At 42.0% G+C, this 20,664-nt stretch overlaps 1 protein-coding gene across 1 annotated transcript in view; it reads right to left on the reverse strand.

Annotated features, from left to right (window-relative positions):
- The window catches only part of LOC143289000 (uncharacterized), a 138,886-nt gene that overhangs the window by 98,765 nt on the left and 19,457 nt on the right, over nucleotides 1-20,664 (reverse strand). Inside the window, exons 2-6 of the mRNA XM_076597746.1 lie at nucleotides 7,635-7,779; nucleotides 7,144-7,273; nucleotides 3,678-3,783; nucleotides 805-941; nucleotides 11-141 (exon numbers count right to left, since the gene is read on the reverse strand). Of these exons, the coding sequence (XP_076453861.1) occupies nucleotides 11-141; nucleotides 805-941; nucleotides 3,678-3,783; nucleotides 7,144-7,273; nucleotides 7,635-7,779 (649 nt within the window). The remainder of the gene's footprint in view (nucleotides 1-10; nucleotides 142-804; nucleotides 942-3,677; nucleotides 3,784-7,143; nucleotides 7,274-7,634; nucleotides 7,780-20,664) is intronic.

The following is a 20,664-nucleotide window of genomic DNA, read 5'->3' on the forward strand; positions in this document are numbered from 1 at the left end:
CAAGACGTACTGTTGCGGGGGTAGGGACTTGCGGATGAGCCGCTTCATGTCGGAGTCGGACAGGATGCCACGCTTGCGGTCTTCCTTGATGGCCTCTGTGTGCAGGTACTTCATGATGTGCTGCCGGCCTCGGGTGCAGATCTGTCACAGCCAATCACATCCTTTGTCACATTCATCGCGACCAATCACATCCCTCTGTCACATATGTCGCAACCCATCACAGCTTTTGTCACAACCAATCTCATCTTTCGACATCTGTCACAACCAATTACATTTTTTGCCACATCCATCACAACCAGTCGCATATTTTGTCACGTCCCATCACAACCAATCACATCTTTTGTCACATCTGTCACAACTAATCACACTGACTCCTGTCACAACCAAGACTCCTGTCACAACCAATCACATCTTTTGTCACAAAGGTCACAGCCAATCACACACTGACTCCTGTCACAACCAAGACTCCTGTCACAACCAATCACATCTTTTGTCACACCTGTCACAACTAATCACACTGACTCCTGTCACAACCAATCACATCTTTTGTCACAAAGGTCACAGCCAATCACACACTGACTCCTGTCAAATTTCACATAGATATCCGCTGTGATGAAGAGAAATACAATACAATACAATGCAATACAATACAATACAAGACAAGACACAACTTAATACAAGACAATACAGAACAATATAATACAAGACACTACAACACAATACAATACAAAGCAATACAACACACTACAACTCAATCCCGAGCACGGCTGATTTAGTCTGAAGGGAGAGAAGCAGTCGACTCACGTGAGCCGGGGGGGACTCCAGAGGGTTGTGCTCCAGAACAATCTCCTCCAGCACCTCCATTTTGCGAAAGACGGTGGGAATTTTCTGAACGCGGTTGCTGGCAATGTCCAGCCTCCTGAGGTTTAATTTACAGATATCTGAAACACACAACAGGCAGCCAGCTGTTCAGGACGTGTGTGTGTGTGTGTGTGTGTGTGTGTGTGTGTGTGTGTGTGTGTGTGTCTGCATGCAATGTCCAGCCTCCTGAGGTTTAATTTACAAATATCTGAAACACACAACAGGCAGCAAGCTGTTCAGGACGTGTGTGTGTGTGTGTGTGTGTGTGTGTGTGTGTGTGTATGTGTGTGTGTGTGTGCGTGTGTGTGGCGTGTGTGTCTGCATGCAATGTCTAGCCTCCTGAGGTTTAATTTACAGATATCTGAAACACACAACAGGCAGCCAGCTGTTCAGGACGTGCGTGTGTGTGTGTGTGTGTGTGTGTGTGTCTGTGTCTGTATGCAATGTCTAGCCTCCTCAGGTTTAATTTACAGATATCTGAAACACACAACAGGCAGCCAGCTGTTCAGGACGTGTGTGTGTGTGTGTGTGTGTGTGTGTGTGTGTGTGTGTGCGCGTGCGCGCGCTTGTCTGCATGCAATGTCTAACCTCCTGAGGTTTAATTTACAGATATCTGAAACACCCAACAGGCAGCCAGCTGTTCAGGAAGTATGTGTATACGTCTGCATACGTGTGTGTGTGTGCACATGCAAGCATGTTGGTGTGTGTGTGTGCACACGCATTTGCAGAACTTGGAAAAAAGGTGGCAGAATGGTTAAGATACTAGTCTGCTCATACAGTGCCTGTGAGGGTCTGGGTTCGAATCCCGCTCTCACATTTCTTCCAAGTTTGACTGGAAAATTGAACTGAGCGCCATAGCCGAATGGTTAAAGCGTTGGACTTTCGATCTGAGGGTCCTGGGTTCGAATCACGGTGACGGCGCCTGGTGGGTAAAGGGTGGAGATTTTTACGATCTCCCAGGTCAACATATGTGCAGACCTGCTAGTGCCTGAACCCCCTTCGTGTGTATACGCAAGCATAAGATCAAATACGCACGTTAAAGATCCTGTAATCCATGTCAGCGTTCAGTGGGTTATGGAAACGAGAACATACCCAGCATGCACACCCCCGAAAGCGGAGTATGGCTGCCTACATGGCGGGGTAAAAACGGTCATACACGTAAAAAGCCCACTTGCGCATATACGAGTGAACGTGGGAGTTGAAGCCTACGAACGCAGAAGAAGAAGAAGAAGAACTGAGCATCTAGTCGGTCAGATGAGACTATAAACCAAGATCCCATGGTCTCACCTATCAGGGCTAGAATTTGATTGTCGTGGAGAGCGTCTTGCCCAGTGGAGTGATGGCCTAGAGGTAACGCGTCCCCCTAGGAAGCGAGAGAAACTGAGGGTGCTGGTTTGAATCACGGCTCAGCCGCCGATATTTTCTCCCCCTCCATTAGACCTTGAGTCGTGGTCTGGACGCTAGTCATTCGGATGAGACGATAAACCAAGGTCCCGTGTGCAGCATGCACTTAGCGCATGTAAAAGAACCCACGGCAACAAAAGGGTTGTTCCTGGCAAAATTCTGTAGAAAAATCCACTGCGATAGGGAAAACAAATAAAACTACACGCAGGAAAAAATACAAAAAAAATGGGTGGCGCTGTAGTGTAGCGACGCGCTCTCCCTGAAGAGAGCAGCCCGAATTTCACACAGAGAAATCTGTTGTGATAAAAAGGAATACAAATACAAATACAAAGTAACATCCTCACTCTCTCGGACCAAGTATTGTTCTAATGTCAAGTGCATATGCTTTAGTAACCTGACAATTAAGCATATAATTTCTGACTGTAGCTTGATGAAGCCTTATGTACACGAAAGTGTGTCTTCACTAGTGACTGAAAACGTTGATGTTTTTGACTTTTTGCATTCATTATCAGTTGTTTCGCTTGTCAGTTTAACGACTTCTCTTTTACGAAATCCTTAAAGTAATTTCCTGTAATTGTATTTACTTCTTCTTTTTTTTTCAAATTTCACCCTCATTTCGCCCTCATTTGCCCAGTTTCCCCCCAACCCTTCATTCATTCACATCTCCCACCCCTTCAAACCGATAATACTCAAATGTATTCATAAATACTTTAACAAAATGTCTTCAATCACCGATATGTGTGACGGGACATTAAATAAAATTCCTCCTCGGCCATGACGGTTCTAGGACCGTCAGCACTGGAACAGTCCTCAAAGACAAACTAGCCTAACAGGTTGCAGCATATAAAGACCAGCACAATCTCGTCTCTTAGTTTGAGAGTCAAAGTCCTTCACAAAAGACTATGCTACCGTGCTTGGGGTGAGTCCTGTCAATGTCGTCAGTGTCGACAGATTCATGGGGGGCTGTTGTTTGAGGGACGTGGTGGCGGTCTCCACTCTGGGAGGGACGCTCACTCAGTCTGGCTCCGTGACTAAGCCATTATTGTCGTTAGTAGGGGGCTTAGTAGGTGGTGTCCTAAGTACGTTAAAACAGAACAGGCACCACTGAACACCACCGAAGTGACTCAGCAGCAGTGCAGGGTCTCCTCTGGTGTGTGGCCTCCTGGCGACCTAACATCGATGGTTCCCTGTGGACTGCCGACACTGGAACTGCGACGGACGAACCCAGGTGTGGCTGTGTATGGGGGAATCTAAATGAGCGGCGTGGGAGTAATGCCACTGAAACGGTGCAGATGATGGGGCAGCAGAAAAAAAAAAAAAAAAAAAAAGGAAGAAGAAGACTCAGCTGTAAATGAATTTCCCAACAGCAGCGGAGAAACCGTTTGGGCAAAGGTACCAACTAATCCACTCACCTAAAGGTAGTTCTACAAGCAGGTTACGACGAAGGTTAAGTGAGCGCAAAGAGCGCAGGTCCCCAATCTGTGGAGGGAGGTGGGAGATTTCGTTGCAGCTCACGTCCTGAAAAACACCAACAGGTTTGTTTTGTTGTTGTCACTGCTTTCATACAGGAAATTTTCTATCTAAAATTACGTTTAAATTAACATACTTACCGTGACCCAACTAGTGCAGACACCGGCAGGGGTCTGACATTCCTGTCCTGTGCAAAACTACTATCCGCCTATGCGGAGAAAACGAAAGTAACTACGGCCGATAACCTCCCGGAAGTAGGTAACCTCCCCTTTGTCCCGCTGGCTAGCTCCCTCTTTTTCCGGCAGCCATTATGACTCCTGTTCCTGTGCTCTTCATACGGCTAAGTTTTTTTTCATATTTTCTGTCAGTCTGCTGTGTTTTTTTTTTATTTCCATTTCTGACTATGCATAAAAAAAGCGAACAAAACAGATGAGACATAAAAAAAACCATTAACAACACCACATTGATATAAAAATATATCATTCTGAAATAGAATACTGCAAAATAAATTTAAAAAAATCAAACGAATAAGTCATCAGATATGAAAGAAAACTAGCATTCCACTGAAATGTACCAACCTATCCATTGTGTGGACTTTAATATGCATGCTTTCTTTACTTACTCTGCTTGAGTTAAATTGTAGTTTACTTTTGCACATGTCAAACATTTAATTTCTGTACTTGGGTATAGACAATAAAATGGCGTTGAGTCAAATTAAATTTACACCATTATTACATATATACAACAAAATATATGTCTTAAGATTCAGACTTTATAATCTGAGTATCTTTCACTATTCAAAGTATGCTTTTATACGTTGCTTCTGATCCAACACCAACAGATTTTCATCTAACAGGTTAATCATCAATACGGTCAGTGTGACCTTTCTTCGCAGCTTTCAAAATAATAAAAAGCACCATCTTCGAAAGTTTCACTGTTGCTTCAATTCTATGTCATCAATTTTCGTTCTAATCCTAAGTCTGAAACTGAAATTAGATATCTCAACAAAGATTCCAGGGTCAGTAGCATTGAACCTTGATTTTGTTTTGATTTTTTTTTATATATATATATAAATCAAAAAGTCAATGGTTACTGAAACCAGAGGAAGGCAGTTGGGTTCACTCTAATCAACAGTTGTCCAAATCTCCAGACCCATTCAAAAATGGTGAAAATGATGGCGAGACCTGCATTGTGTTACAAGCATCCCCCCCCCCCCCCCCCCCGAAATAACTTAATTCTTTCGAAGCTCAGTGTGTGTGTGGGAGGGGAGGGGAGGGGGCTGGGTGGGGGGTGTTGTGGTGTGTGCTGTGGTGTGTGTGTGTGTGTGTGTGTGTGTGTGTGTGTGTGTGTGTGTGTGTGTGTTTCATTCCATGCTGTTGCTCTGCATAGAGTCAGCGGCACAAACTGTGTCGCCTGCACCTATTAGCATTTTGCTTCTGACAAGCTAGGATGTAATCAAGCCCTCGCTTACTGGCTGGCTAATGACTCTTCCATGACGCAGGAGAAGAAAACAAAAAACAAGAGAGGCAAGGCCTTCAAGACTCACTTGTGATAAATTAAGTCCCCTAGCATTAATTACTGAGTAATTTCCCTTTTTTACTATCTGCACCAAAACATTTGCAAAATAAATAAAAATTCCATGCTTAGCAAAGAAGTTCCTGTTCGAACAAAAAATGATAATAATGACTCCTCTTGTTGTTGTGTCAGAATAAGAGGTCAAAGTGCCAAGTTTAGAGAATACAAAAAATATAAATATAACAGTAAATGCAGTTTGCATATAATTAGGCTTCTTTTTTTCTTTCTTTTTTTTGTGCCCATCCCAGAGGTGCAATATTGTTTTAAACAAGATGACTGGAAAGAACTGAATTTTTCCTATTTTTATGCCAAATTTGGTGTCAACTGACAAAGTATCTGCAGAGAAAATGTCAATGTTAAAGTTTACCACGGACACACAGACACACAGACACAAGGACACACACACACACACAGACAACCGAACACCGGGTTAAAACATAGACTCACTCTGTTTACACAAGTGAGTCAAAAATTGAAAGGGAAGTGCACTTTCCTCATTCCTCCAAAGAACACTGGTCAGGCTTCTGCTTAGCAGATGGGGTGCAGCGTATATGGGTTTGTCCGAATGCTGTGACACCTCCTTGAGTAACCGAACAGAACCAAACAGAACACAGGATGGCTGGATCAGAAGTTCAATGCCTAACCGAATCTACCAAGGCAGCTCCATGGCAGAGATCTTACAGACCAAGACAGGACGGATGAGGAAGGCAGTCTGCAGCACCACTGTTGTTAACCCAAACCACAGTCTCGAACGGGCAAACAAAAAAATGTTAAGCTGCACAAATCCTATGTCCCAGTGATTAGGAGTAAACCCAGATCTTTCAACATCAATCTAACGTGACAAAACAGAACAAAAATAAACAGAAATTCAAAAACCAAGTTCAGTCCAGACTTGTAAAAACTAAATGAACACTCCCGAAACTTTGCCGCAAAAAGGGAAGAGTTGAACTACCTCCTGACTGATGATGCCTGGATGTTCAGGTCTGAGGCCTGAGGTCTTGGTCTTTACAGATCTACAAAACAAAAAACCCAGGTCCCGAACACCACCGAAGTGACTCAGCAGCAGTGCAGGGTCTCCTCTGGTGTGTGGCCTCCTGGCGACCTAACATCGATGGTTCCCTGTGGACTGCCGACGCTGGAACTGCGACGGACGAACCCGGGTGTGGCCGTGTATGGGGAAATCCAAATGAGCGGCGTAGGAGAAATGCCACTGAAACGGTGCAAATGATGGGGCAGCTAAAAAAAAAAAAAAAAAAAAAAAAAAAAAAAAAACCAGGTCCCACCCACAAACTTACAAACAGAACCATCCTGTAGCTGACAGCACAAAGACTCGGCGGCAAGCGTGTGCACACTCGGCATGGTGGGAATCAGCTCTTACTTCTTCTTCTTCTGCGTTCACTCGTATGTACACGAGTGGGCTTTTACGTGTATGACCGTTTTTACCCCGCCATGTAGGCAGCCATACTCCGTTTTCGGGGGGTGTGCATGCTGGGTATGTTCTTGTTTCCATAACCCACCGAACGCTGACATGGATTACAGGATCTTTAACGTGCGTATTTGATCTTCTGCTTGCGTATACACACGAAGGGGGTTCAGGCACCGGCAGGTCTGCACATATGTTGACCTGGGAGATCGTAAAAATCTCCACCCCTTTACCCACCAGGCGCCGTCACCGTGATTTGAACCCGGGACCCTCAGATTGACAGTCCAACGCTTTAACTACTCGGCTATTGCGCCCGTCAGCTCTTACTTCTGTTTGCGCAAGTCACTTCCCTTCCTGCTAAAGACCCAAACCGGATTTATAACGTACGTACGACATGACACACTACTGACCAGGTCCATGAGCCGCTCCAGCTTGCCGATCTCCTCCGGCAAGGACACCAGCTTGTTGTTGGAGGCCAGCAGCACTTCTAGTGACGACAGGGCACATAGCGACACTGGTAACACTGTCAGCTGGTTCCGACTGAAACACAACACCACATTTCTTATTAGATGGTTATACATCAAGCACTTATAGTGGTGACGGGGCACACAGCGACACTGGTAACACTGTCAGCTGGTTCCGACTGAAACACAACAACACATTTCTTATCAAAACAGATGCTTATACATCTACTACTTATAGTGAAGACAGGGAACATAGCGACACTTGTAACACTGTCAGCTGGTTCCGATTGAAACATAACACAACAGAACACAAATGGAAAATAGGTACAAACGAACTCATCTGACCCAATTTTGATGGCAGAGACAGCAACCGGTCAAGAATAACAAACAGGACAAAACTGGGACAGGGGGAACTCACTGAAACAAAGGGGACTGACCTGAGGTTGAGGTGAGTTAACGCCTGTAGCTGTACAATGGCTTCTGGAATGGACTTGATGATGTTGTGATAGCAGTTGAGGCGCTCCATGTTGCAGTAGTCGCATACTTCCGTCGGCACCTCGCTGAACCGATTCTTGGACAAATCTGCAACACAGGAGAAAGAAGCGTTCAATTAGAATGAGTAAATAAATAAATTCTATCATCATCAAAATAAAACAATTCAAGAAAAAAATATGTTCACAGAGATGGTGATCCCTTCATATGCGCTGTGTTTTCAGAGCTCAGCAAAACAGGATTCCAGAGAGCAAATAAAGAGGTCCACTGTCAAGCAACTGTTCGAGCGAGTGCATGTTCACGCATACATGTGCTCAGAAACAGGCACAGGTGTGCGCACAAATAAGCACACACACAAAATATCCATGCACACACATACACACATGCATCCACAAAAAATGCACACACGTGCAGACACAAACACATGCACATAGGCTTCAGCTCCCTCATCCGAAACAATCTGTCTCCAGTTTATGTTACCTTGAAACACACATGTATACACCCATTACTGTATACATACACAGGCTCGAATGCACTGCAGGCACACATGCAGCCAAGCACACACACGCACCCACACACACACTATATTTATATATATATACACAAACATGTATACATCTAATCTATACATTCTCTCTGTCACTCAGTTTATCTCTCACTCACTCTGCACACAAATCCCAATTCTGGCCCACAATCGGGGGAAAGTGTTGAGCAGAGAGCAGAGAGATAGTCCGCAACTTTTGCTCATCTTCTGCACCAGAAGACACCAGATTGGGCCACAGGCTGCTTGGGTTTCGGACCCATTTAACACCCTTTCCCTTCCTACCTCGCTAGTAGTGTCCTTCCTCCCTCTTTACCTTTCCCAAACACACTCAGCCCAATTATTTAAATGCAATTATTTAAATCCAAAACAAAAACCACACACACACACTCTCTCTCTCTCTCTCTCTCTCTCCCAAACACGCTCAGCACAATTATCTATAATTCAAAACAAAAACAACACACACACACACACACACACACTGAAAGTCATTGACATCATTATAAATAACATGCACATCCACATGGACGCTCAGACACTGGCCCAAGTTGTGTGTTCAAAGTGAAACCAGTGTCAGCCAGTTTAAAAAAAAAATATATATATAAATAAAAGTAAGCTGTCTGCTGGACTGGGGCCAGAGAAAATGAGGACTACCACATGGCCCTCTCTCTCTGCCTGATACCTACATCACAGGGGACTGCACCACCTCTGATAAAGATAGCATTTGTGGGTCTGTGCCGATTTGGGGAGTTTCTTCCAAATCCAAGGGCCAGAAAAAGATAGTCACACAAGGAGCAGAGTGAACGCAGGAAGCTGTGGATTGGATGGTGTAGAGAAATGATGTAATTTCATAAAACATTCGAAACAAAACAAAACAAAAATCTGGAGCAGAATAATCAAAAAAAGATTTAATAATAACAAATAATGATACTGATTATGATATGATGATAACAACAGTAATAATTACTATCATCATTATTATTATAATGATGAAATGATGATGAACAGAAAATGATGCTAACAGTAATAATAACGACGATGACAACAATGATGAGGGCAAAGACAAGGAGGAGGAGGAGGAAGGATCATTATTATCATTATTCAGACACTTGCAAGCTTGAAGATGACATTTGGCCAAAACTTTGGTGGACATTTATAATTCTGTCCTTCATTGATTTCCTCTGTGTGTGTGTGTGTGTGTGTGTGTGTGTGTGTGTGTGTGTGTGTGAGATAAATATTTTACTCTTCTGACGTTCTGTGAGCATCATAATAATTGGTGTGTAAAAAAAATCTTGATCAAAACACGATCACTGAGATACAGAGAGACTCAGAGAGAGAGTGAGAGTGAAAAAGAGTGATGTGTACATAGACAATTGAAGTAACATTTAGAACATGATAACTTTATGTAGTGGAAGACGTCATGTGAGGTCAGAAAGATGACGTAAAAAACAGTATTACGTCACCTGTTATAAGTGTAGTGTGTGACCAAGCTGCTGGGTGGCAGTGAAAATTCAGATTTTATTGTTTTTGTTTAACAAAATATGCGTTGTTTTTCAACTTTGTTTTATTTATTAGATTATATATATATATATATATATATAAAAACTCTACTTTCACTATAACATTGATGATCAAGAGTGCACACATCCTCACTAAGGAAGACAAAACATTACAAGATTTACCAATTCCTTGCAGATCCATCCACCCCTCCTGTCCAGCCTTCAGATAAAAGAAAATCCATTTAATTCTCGGTCGGTTCTTAGCACTGTATAATTTTACTTTTTAGGCCAAACAGAGTTCCTGGGATCGCGACACAGATGAGAAACAGGCCTTGGATTATAAGGATCCCCATGGGTGAAGGTCGTGGTAACCCCCCCTCCCTCCCCCACCCCCTCCCCCCCACTCCCCCCTATTTCGTCATTAGAAACATCAGCAGTACCTTCACATCACTTTGTAAGTCTCACCACTCCCCCCCACCCCCAGATTTGCACAGATATCTCTGGAATGGCCTCTGGGGTTTTCATCAGTTTACAAAAGGCATTGCCTGAAAAGACTGCAAAACAATGGCAGGTAGGAGGTGAGATGGGGGTTGTGTGTGTGTGTGTGTTTTAGTGTGTGTGTGTGTGTGTGTGTGTGTGTGTGTGTGTGTGTGTGTGTGTGTGTGTTCGCATGCGCATATGTGATACGCCTTTTTTTTCTTCTTTTTTTCTTTTTTAAATCTTTTCTGTCAAGCAGAAGAGCAGAATCAAGTGCAAATGAGCGTAATAAATTCTGCCAAGAACAGATGGGTTGGCAGGTCTGAAGATACAGGTACGCTGTTTCAAGATCTTTTTTTTTTTTTTTTTTTTTTTTTTAAGTAGCCCAGAAGCTATGAATACTGTACCAGGTGAGTTATCAGCAGTTTTCGGAGACAAAAAAAAAAAAAAAAAAAAAAAAACACTCCTGAAAAATATATAATTCATTATTTATTCATGTTAAATAAATCATACAGTACCATCACATTCATAGTAATTACACTATATATTTCAATAATAACAGTCTGGTTACATATCACTGTTTTTCGAAGTGACAAACGCTTTGCAGAATGTTAAATTATATTCTGAAGAAGAGAAAAATCCTGGCAAAAAAAAGGGTCTGGACAGTCGGTCATGTAATTCCATAAAAAAAAAACAAGAGAGGCAAGGCCTTCAAGACTCACTTGTGATAAATTAAGTCCCCTAGCATTAATTACAGAGTAATTTCCCTTTTTTTTTTTTACTATCTGCGCCAAAACATTTGCAAAATAAATAAAAATTCCATGCTTAGCAAAAGAAGTTCCTGTTTGAACAGAAAATGATAATAATGACTCCTCTTGTTGTTGTGTCAGAATAAGAGGTCAAAGTGCCAAGTTTAGAGAATACAAAAAATATAAATATAACAGTAAATGCAGTTTGCATATAATTAGGCTTCTTTTTTTTATTTTTTTGTGTCCATCCCAGAGGTGCAATATTGTTTTAAACAAGATGACTGGAAAGAACTGAATTTTTCCTATTTTTATGCCAAATTTGGTGTCAACTGACAAAGTATTTGCAGAGAAAATGTCAATGTTAAAGTTTACCACGGACACACACACACGGACACACACACACACGGACACACACACACACACACACACACTGACAACCGACAAACACCGGGTTAAAACATAGACTCACTTTGTTTACACAAGTGAGTCAAAACAAAAAAAAACCAGTTACACAATTTTCTGACAAAGATCAGAGTGATTACTTAACAAACATCATCACTTGCTGAACCCTGGTTAACTTGGTTCACCCTGCACCTGTTTGCAAAAACTTTTTTTCTGGGCAAAGAAATGGGTCAGAAATGTAAAGGCATAAACAATGGTAGGCCAGAGGTCAGCAGACAGTTCCCAATCCCACTCAGATTTAATCTGTCACTTTTATGATATGTGGCAATAGCTCCCTCCCTCTGATTCCCCCCCCCCCCCACCCCCACCCCCAGAGGAGGCCCAGATAAATGTGTCAGCTTCAGTATCAGGTCTCTGGTGTGAAGACCCAAGCTATCTTTTTCTTTTTTTTCTTTTCTGTTTTTTGTTTTTTTTTTTTTTTCTTTTTATCTGTGCTAAGCTTCCCATTTTGGCATGCACAAATAAATACCCTCAGGTATGGTAATGGGTACGATAGCACAGCACTTCAGCCGAATTCCAAAGCCTGAGCAATTTAGAAGTGCCACATCGCTCAAGCACCAGCTCAAGGTGAACTGTACCAGGAAAAGTACAAAAAAAAAAAAAAAAAAAAAGTTTCAATGTGCAGTCATCAAAAAATTCTGTCCCTTTTTTTTTTTTTTTTTTCATATCACCCGATTTTCTTTTAACCCTTTGAGCCCTGACCACCGCTTTACCGGTGGTAGAGAAAAATGACATAATGCCTAGCCACTGGTTGAGCGGTGCATAAACACTTGTGCCGTGTTTTGTTATTGGTTGACTTATATTGAAGAGCCAATCAGAAAAACCGTAATATTCTGACGTCAACGAACGTAGTACCAACATGGCCACGCCTTTTCACTGTGTTTTGTGCATGTGCTTTGGATAAAAAAGATCGATTTCAATATAAGTCAACCAAAAGCAAAACACGACACAAGTGTTTACGCACCGCTCAACCGGTGGCTAGGCATTATGTCATTTTTCTCTACCACCGGTAAAGCGGTGGTCAGGGCACTCTTTTTATATGTGCCGTGACACATTAAATACCAATTATTTGCAAATTTTGGCTCAGGAGCTCAGGCAGAAGGGTTAAAATTGCTCAGGAACTCTGGGCTCAAAGGGTTAAAGAAGATCCCAGAGTAAATTCCTGTGTAACACTGTGAAGCTGATCCATGGGAATGACCTCCTGGCCATGGTATAGGCCATGGAATATGGGTAAAGGCTAAAACAAACCGACTTGCTCATGGTCAGAGCCACTTATTACTGTACTGTAATCAACCTCAAATCATTCAAGTGGAGTCTACACCTGACTCAGTCAGTCAGTGGCTGATATCTGACTTGAAAAAAACAACAACATTCTTATTAACAACTTAAAAAAACAAAAAGAAACACACACACACACATTTTTATTGATACCATAAAACTTTTAAAAGGAATAAACAAACACTCCATCAACATACAAACAAATCCACACGTATTACGTAACGAGAGACATTATTTTAAGATAACTCTGTGAACAGGGTATATGTACATGTATGGAAATATATGCAGACTTCAAATAAAGACAGATAATACACATGGGGTTTATTTTGGAAGTGTAACGCTGAACCAAGTATATTACTGTTTATGAGCCGGGATGTTTATCTTCTTCACTGACTTATAAGATCTGTTTTGTAATTTGTCCATGGATTGTAATTATATATTTTGAAAAGGCGCTGTTTGAGTATTTCACGATAGATTTTTTTTATCATTCATACTCCACAATTTTGAACCTTCATACAAGACTGAGACTCGTGAGAAAGAGAGAGACCATAGATAGACTGAAAGAGAGAGAGAGAAAGATGGTACCAATAAAAACACACAGACTGACTTAGATACACTACAGTTACACAGTTAGAGACTTAATATCATAATTATCATATGTACAGTCAGCTCACCTGGATACCGAGAACAGCAAAGGATGTGCATGCATGAGTGTGTGTGTGAAGGGGGAGAGGGGAAGATGCATGTATGTGTGCATGCATGCTAGCGTTTAATCATAAACTGTATTAATTTCTCAGGAATTCATGAGCAGGGATAAATTATATATATATATTCATTACTTGGAACATACTTCCACAGCAACACACACACACACACACACACACACACACACACACACTGAAAATGAAAACAGAAGAGAGAGAAGGAAAAAGAAAAATAAAAAAGAAAGAAAAAGATTCAAAAGACTGGCAGTGAGAGGGGATGGTGGAGACACACACACAGGGGAGAGAGACAGACAGACCTGTAGACAGACTGTCAAGGTCCACAGCCCTCACCATGCCATCACAGCCCAGTGACCAAGGCATTCACTGGCTGGTCAGTCACTGACCACTGAGGCATCACCTGTCAAGTGTCAGCCACCCATCACCTCCTCCTGACCACACCCACCCCCCCCCCCACCCATCCACCCCACACACACCTAATACCCTTTTCCCCCCACTCTGTTCTCTGGGGAGTATGGGGGTGAGAAACACTGTACCCAGACAGTACACTATTGGGTCTGGCAGTCATGTGTGTATGTGTGCGCGCACACGCATGTGCATGTGTGGTCTGATATGGTGTGGTGGTGTGCAGTGTGTGTGTGTGTGTGTGTGTGTGTGTGTGTGTGTGTGTGTGTGTGTGTGTGTACTGAATGCGTGTGTGTATAAGAGAGAGAGAGAGTGTGTGTGTGTGTGTGTGTGTGTGTGTACTGTAATATATGTGATGTGTGTGTGTGTACTCAACATAGTGTAAAGTGGTGTGGTGTGTGGATGTGTTGCATGGTGCTTTGGTGTGGTGTGGTGTGTGTGTGTGTGTGTGTGTGTGTGTGTGTGTGTGTGTGCTGTTGTTTTGTTTTTGTTGCTGTTCTTTTTGTATTTGTATTTCATTTTATCACAACAGATTTCTCTGTGTGAAATTCAGGCTACTCTCCCCAAGGAGAACGCGTCACTATACTACAGCGCCACCCTTTTTTTCTTTTCTTTTTTCTTGCATGCAGTTTTATTTGTTTTTTTCCTATCAAAGTGGATTTTTCTACAGAATTTTGCCAGGGACAACCCTTTCGTTGGCCGTGGGTTCTTTTACGTGCGCTAAGTGCATGCTAGCGCACGGGACCTCAGTTTATCGTCTCATCTGAATGACTAGCGTCCAGACCACCACTCATGGTCTAGTGGAGGGGGGAGAAAATAGCAGCAGCTGAGCCGTGATTCGAACCAGCGCACTCAGATTCTCTCGCTTCCTAGGCGGACGCGTTACCTCTTGGCCATGACTCCACTTGTGTGTGTGTGTGTGTGTGTGTGTGTGTGTGTGTGTGTGTGTGTGCGCGCGCGCGTGACTGTGTGCATGTGTGCACATGAGTGTGACCCCTCCCCTTGAGCGTCATTCATTCATCACTGCTCCCTGTGACATGTATCCATCGCTCCTGGCAACAAACAAGGAAGATGACAGAATAAGGGACAAATATATATGTGGAACGCCTGGTGCGAAAACCCATCGATTTTTTTCTCCGCTTCCCTTCACATGAAGATACACCCACAGCTCTGTAAAGTTTCATTTCTCTGAAGAGTGCATTGAAATTGCGACTTGCAATTATCGTTTTCACAGTATATCCAAATCCTAATTTTCTGACTGGAGGATTCCTCATGCTGTCAGTCTACAGGAAAATGTGTCTAGACAATTTAATTCACTTTCCTTTTGCATTAATGATTTAAATAATCATCTTTTTTAAAATAATTCCAACTTAGGCAATGTTTGGATACAATAATGTATCACATTACGATTGCTACACTTCAGCCACACTTATTTCAATGACAGTCACTGAGTTCCAGTTTTTTGTATCAAGTTTCCCTTCACTTTTCCCCCCGCAAAAGTTAAAAACTAAAAAGATCCAATTTCTTATGCCAACTGTTTTGTTGTCAAGTTTTCTTTAGTTTCACTTTCTTCCCCCAAAAAGAGAAAAATTACAAATCACAAAAATTAGTTGCCCCACACATATATAATTTTGATTCTGAACTGCAATTATGTGCAGACAGTCACATGCTTTCAATGATTTTATCTTCTAATGAAAATATATAAAAATTAAAAAGCACAGCATCTGATGTACAGAAGCCACCATCAACACATCCTTGAGGCTGGACAATGGAAGCAGCTGAAACAAGCCAGCCACTGGCCACTTTCCATAGCTCTCTCTGTCTGTCTGTCTGTCTGTCTCTCCACCCCCACCCCCCTCCTCTCTCTCCCTCTGTGTGTGTGTGTGTGTGTGTGTGTGTGTGTGTGTGTGTGTGTGTGTGCTCTTCTCAGTTTACTGACCCATAAGCTGTTCACTGGGAAAGTTGTACAGCTGGAGAACTGTGTCAGGGCACTGACCTTGCGGCTCTATTTTAATGATGATGATGATTAATTCTAATGATGATAATAAAACAACAACAACCACAATAATAATAATAATAATAATAATAACAACAACAATACAGTAAATAAATAAAAACAAATAAACAATGGCAAGAAGAAGAAGAAGCAGTGGTGGTATCACATCTTCTTCTTCTGCTGCTGCTGCAGCTTCCTCGTCTTCAACAGTTCTACGGACATTCTTCTTCTTCACTCCATGCATGTACAGCACTGAATCTTTTGCACAGACAAATCTACGTGCTTTCACACCAGTCATCCACATACATGTATGCATGCATAACCGTGATTCTCATTCTGAGAGACGAAAGATGAAACACAAAATATTTTCGTTAACAGGAAGCCAGGGACAGTGACAGATTGCTCGCAAATGGACCCTTTCGCATTCACAATGACATTGGCCAAACCGCCATTTGGCTTTTATTTTAATTAATGACCCTTACCCAAACTTTGACACAAACCCTAACCCAAATCAAGACCCTGAATGAATCTCCCTCTATCCCTCTCTCTCTCGCTGGTCTGTGCTTGTGATTTTTCTTCTTCTTCTTCTTCTTTTCTTAATCAACAAAGAACAGGTCTGCTTGTGGTGACTCAACAAGGAAACTACTGCCAACGCAAAATGCCTGACACCTTTTGACAGAATAATCTAGAAATATGGAAGATAAGTCCGCAGCTGGGAAAGTGAACAAGTGTGAAGAAAATGAGTGAGTAAAACTAAAAGAAAAGAAAGAAAGAAAAAAAAAGAAAAAAAAAAGCAAACAAACAAATGAGTCATTATAAGCTATCTCACAATCCATTTCAATACCTAATTCATCTAAACCAGACTTCAGCAGGGTGGGAAAAGGATGTGGCTCAGCAAAGCCTCTCAGACACCGCAAATCTTGCAGGTCAGTTGCAGTTTCAGTAGCTCAAGGCAGCGTCACTGCGTTCACTGCGTTTGGACAAATCCACATACGCTACACCACATCTGCCAAGCAGATGCCTGACCAGCAGCGTAACCCAACACGCTTAGTCAGGCCTTGAGACAAAAAAAAAAAAAGACAAAAAAAGGTGAATGATCAGAGTCCTGAATGAAAAAAAGGTGACCGACCGTGAGGAGTGTACTTTCTTTTTTTTAAATGCAGCCAGTGTATTGATAACTGACAAATGTCCATTTTAGAGCACAGTAATAAGCTTTGGTAATATACTAATAAGCTTCGCTTGTTGTGCTCTAACTTAGTTATCTGTTGTATAGCTGCTTTGGTGTTTGGAACTATAAATAAAACGATGTTTAAAACAGGAGATGGGCAGTACAAAAAGGTGCAAGAAAAAAGTACATCAAACAGGATTCAAATCAAAGCTGAGATGGCCCCTGAAAGTATCAGGGATTTTTTTTTTTTTTTTAAATAAGTCTGAATTTAATACTTTAAATTCATTTAGTCTCCTAATCACTCCACAACACATCTCATTCTGATGTCCACAGATGGACAGACAGACAGTAATCCAAAGGGTCTTCTTCTTCTTCTTCTGCATTTGAGGGCTGCAACTGCCATGTAGGCAGCCATACTCCATTTTCAGGGGTATCCAAAGGGTCACAAAATGACAATTTTACGCTCCACTTAATAAATCTCTTGAGAGAAAGAGACCCACAGAGACAGAAAACAGGATCCACAATTGTCCTGACCAGATGAGACACCCCCCCCCCCCCCCCCCCCCCCCCCCAAAAAAAAAAAAAAAAAAAAATCCAATAAGCAGATCAGGGCAAGATGTTGCTGTTGCACAAAGAGCTACCCCTCAGGCCTCTCAATTGAAGCTAATCACACATTCTAAAATCATAAATAATACCCTTCCCTTCTCCTTCACTGCCACCCCTTTCTGCTGCTGTCTCAATCCCTGGCGGGGGGGCCCCACCCCATCCCCAGTCCCTGCAGGTGAGGACAAAAGCAGCAAGGGACATAATTTATACACACACCCCCAATGGGCTTTCTATTCTCTCTGATCACACTGCCTGCGTAACACATGGCATTCAATCAATCGCTTGGCGGCTTGCATCACACAGCTTTTTTTTTTTTTTTTTTTTTTTTTTTTAAATCTAATGCTTTTCCGTCTTTTTCTTCTTCTTCTTTGTTCCTAGGCTGCAGCTCCCACATTCACCCATGAGCTCTGAAGTGCATTCAACCGTTTCTGCCCTGCCATGTAGGCAGTCTGAGTCATACTCTGTTTTCAGGGTGTGCATGCCGGGTATGTTCTTGTTTCCAAAACCCATCAAATGCTGACATGGATTATGGAATCTTTAACGTGCATATTTCATCTTCCGCATGCAAACAAACGAAGGAGGTTCAGGACCTAGCACTAGTAACAGGTCCGCACATCTGTTGATCTGGGAGAGAGAACGTGAAAACCTTCACCCTTTTTAGTTTTACCCACCAGGCGCCCGTTACCGAAATTCGAACCCGGGACTCTCAGACTGAAAGGGAAAGTCTAGCGCTCTGACCACTCAGCTGCTGCAGGAGAGATGAGGGGGGAGTCAGGGGGGTGTGGAGCCAGGAGAAGAGGAGGCGAGTGGTGGGGTGGGAGTGGGGGCTCCTTACCTCCCCACCCTCCCTTCCCAATGACTCACAACACCACCCCACACCTCCCCCCCCAGTCAGCAGGAGAAGAGACCCATGCAACAAGGCGAGGAGGCCAGCAGGCAGGTGATGGCCTGGTGACCCGTTGTTTGTTGTTTGGGTGCACGGTCTGACACCGCTGTCTGCCCCCTGCTCCCACCACCTGACCCCAACTTCCCACAGTATATGATATACACCACCACTTGCCAGCCATCAGGCCCCGTTTGTTTTGATGTGGAGAGAAAGCCTTGTTGTAGTACTCTTCCACTCCAGCATCCCTTGTCTGGCTTTGTTTCTGTTTTTTAGGTAACGAACGCTAATGTAACAGCACCTTTTCTTCACAGTGAGCCTGGGTTTAAGATGAATCATAGAAAATTTTACATACATATGTGTGTTTACTGCACTAATTTGGTTAACAGAATTTTCTAAATACTTTTTGTGTGAAGAAATCTTATAATTATATGTGGTTATGTACATGTACATGTATGCACTGAGTTTAAGTGTGGGTACAATTCTTTGCTACAACTTAGTGCAATGCTATTTTGGTGTGTAATTGTGATACTGATGTAATGTGTTATATTCATACAATAGCCTGTGTTTTGTAAAGTACCCAGAGCATTTTCTGGATAGAATGCTGTCAGTAGGATCCATTATCATTACCATGAAGTTATCACAATTATCATTATCATTAATTACTGTTATTGTTGTTGTCTTTATTATTATTATTATTATTGTCATCATTATCATTGCTGTTATTATCATTATCATTCTCAGCATTACTATTATTATTATTATTGTTGTTGTTGTTGTTGTTGTCATTATGATTATTATCATTATATATTATAATGATTACTATACTAATTACTATGGTGTTGCTGATGATGATGATATTATTATTAACTGTTATTATTATGATTGTCGTTACTATTAGTATTATCATTATCTAATAATACTGTTATCATTATGATTATTATCATTATATACATTATAATTATTACAGTATACTATAGCACACTGTGTATTATTACTATTATTAGTACTAGTAGTATCAACATTACTAATACTATAATCATCATGACTATCCTTCATCCCTGTGAGTAAACACTACCAGCAGACACTGTATCTCTCCACACAGGTATCCAAGTCAGATCAGCCAGGCAGGCAGACACAGACAGAGAGAGAGAGAGAGAGAGGGGGGGGAGAGAAGGGGGGGTGTGGAGGTGGGGGGGGGGGGGTGACCTGGGTGGCTGGGTTGGTCCCCTGCCAATGGCCCTGTCTGTTCACACACACAGCTGATTAGCTATCAGGGGCGTGTAAACAGCACAGCCCCCCTCCCTGTTATACATGTATACATGTACCCTGCTATCCAACACACACACACACACACACACACACACCCTGCTTTGACTTCCAAGGGGCTCCACTCCTCCACTCCCTATCCTGCATCATGCCCTATCTACCCCAAGGATCCCCCTGCTTCCCCAACACTTGTTCTGTTTCTTTTGGAACCCTAGAACTTAGCAAAACAAAAAGAAAAAGTCAGTCCATGTTTCTCTTCTTCCCATGATGATTAGAAAACAAAAAAGACAAAAAACTAAAACAAAAAACAAAAAAAAGCATGTTTCTTTTTTTAGCCCTGACTAAAATTTTTTTTTTTTTAAATCAAACAAATTTCAAATTAATAAATAGATAAATTAAAATACAAATAAACCCTTCGTTCAGTCCAGGTCTCTTTTCTTCCCATAATCTAAAAACAAATAAAATCCAATAAAATAAAAATGCCTTCCAGTTCCACCAGTTCCAGTGCGTCACATTTACAATGGAAACCAGGAATCAGACTGCTCATATTGTCATAAGCACGCTACAATGATGATAGACCAGTGCAAATCAGAATCTAGGCACTCTCAGCACATCCAAATGCTCATGATCGTATCCATGACTCACACTAAAAAAAAAAATTTCTTTTTTTTTTTTTGGTCACTCAATTATTCTGTTTTTGTTTTATGTTTTTTATGTTTTTTTCGCTCTCTCTGTGGTCTGTGGGTGTGTGCATGTGTTTGAAGTCCCAAGGATTCAAATCCGAGTGACATACATCTACCACACACACACACACACACACACACATGAATGAATGAATGAATTAGAATAAATCAGAACTTTCCTAATGCTGTGTTTCCCGATTCCCATAAATTATCAGAACTTTCCTTGTGCTGTGTTTC

This window comes from Babylonia areolata, chromosome 13 (assembly GCF_041734735.1).
Source record: "Babylonia areolata isolate BAREFJ2019XMU chromosome 13, ASM4173473v1, whole genome shotgun sequence".
Taxonomy (NCBI): Eukaryota; Metazoa; Mollusca; class Gastropoda; order Neogastropoda; family Buccinidae; genus Babylonia; species Babylonia areolata.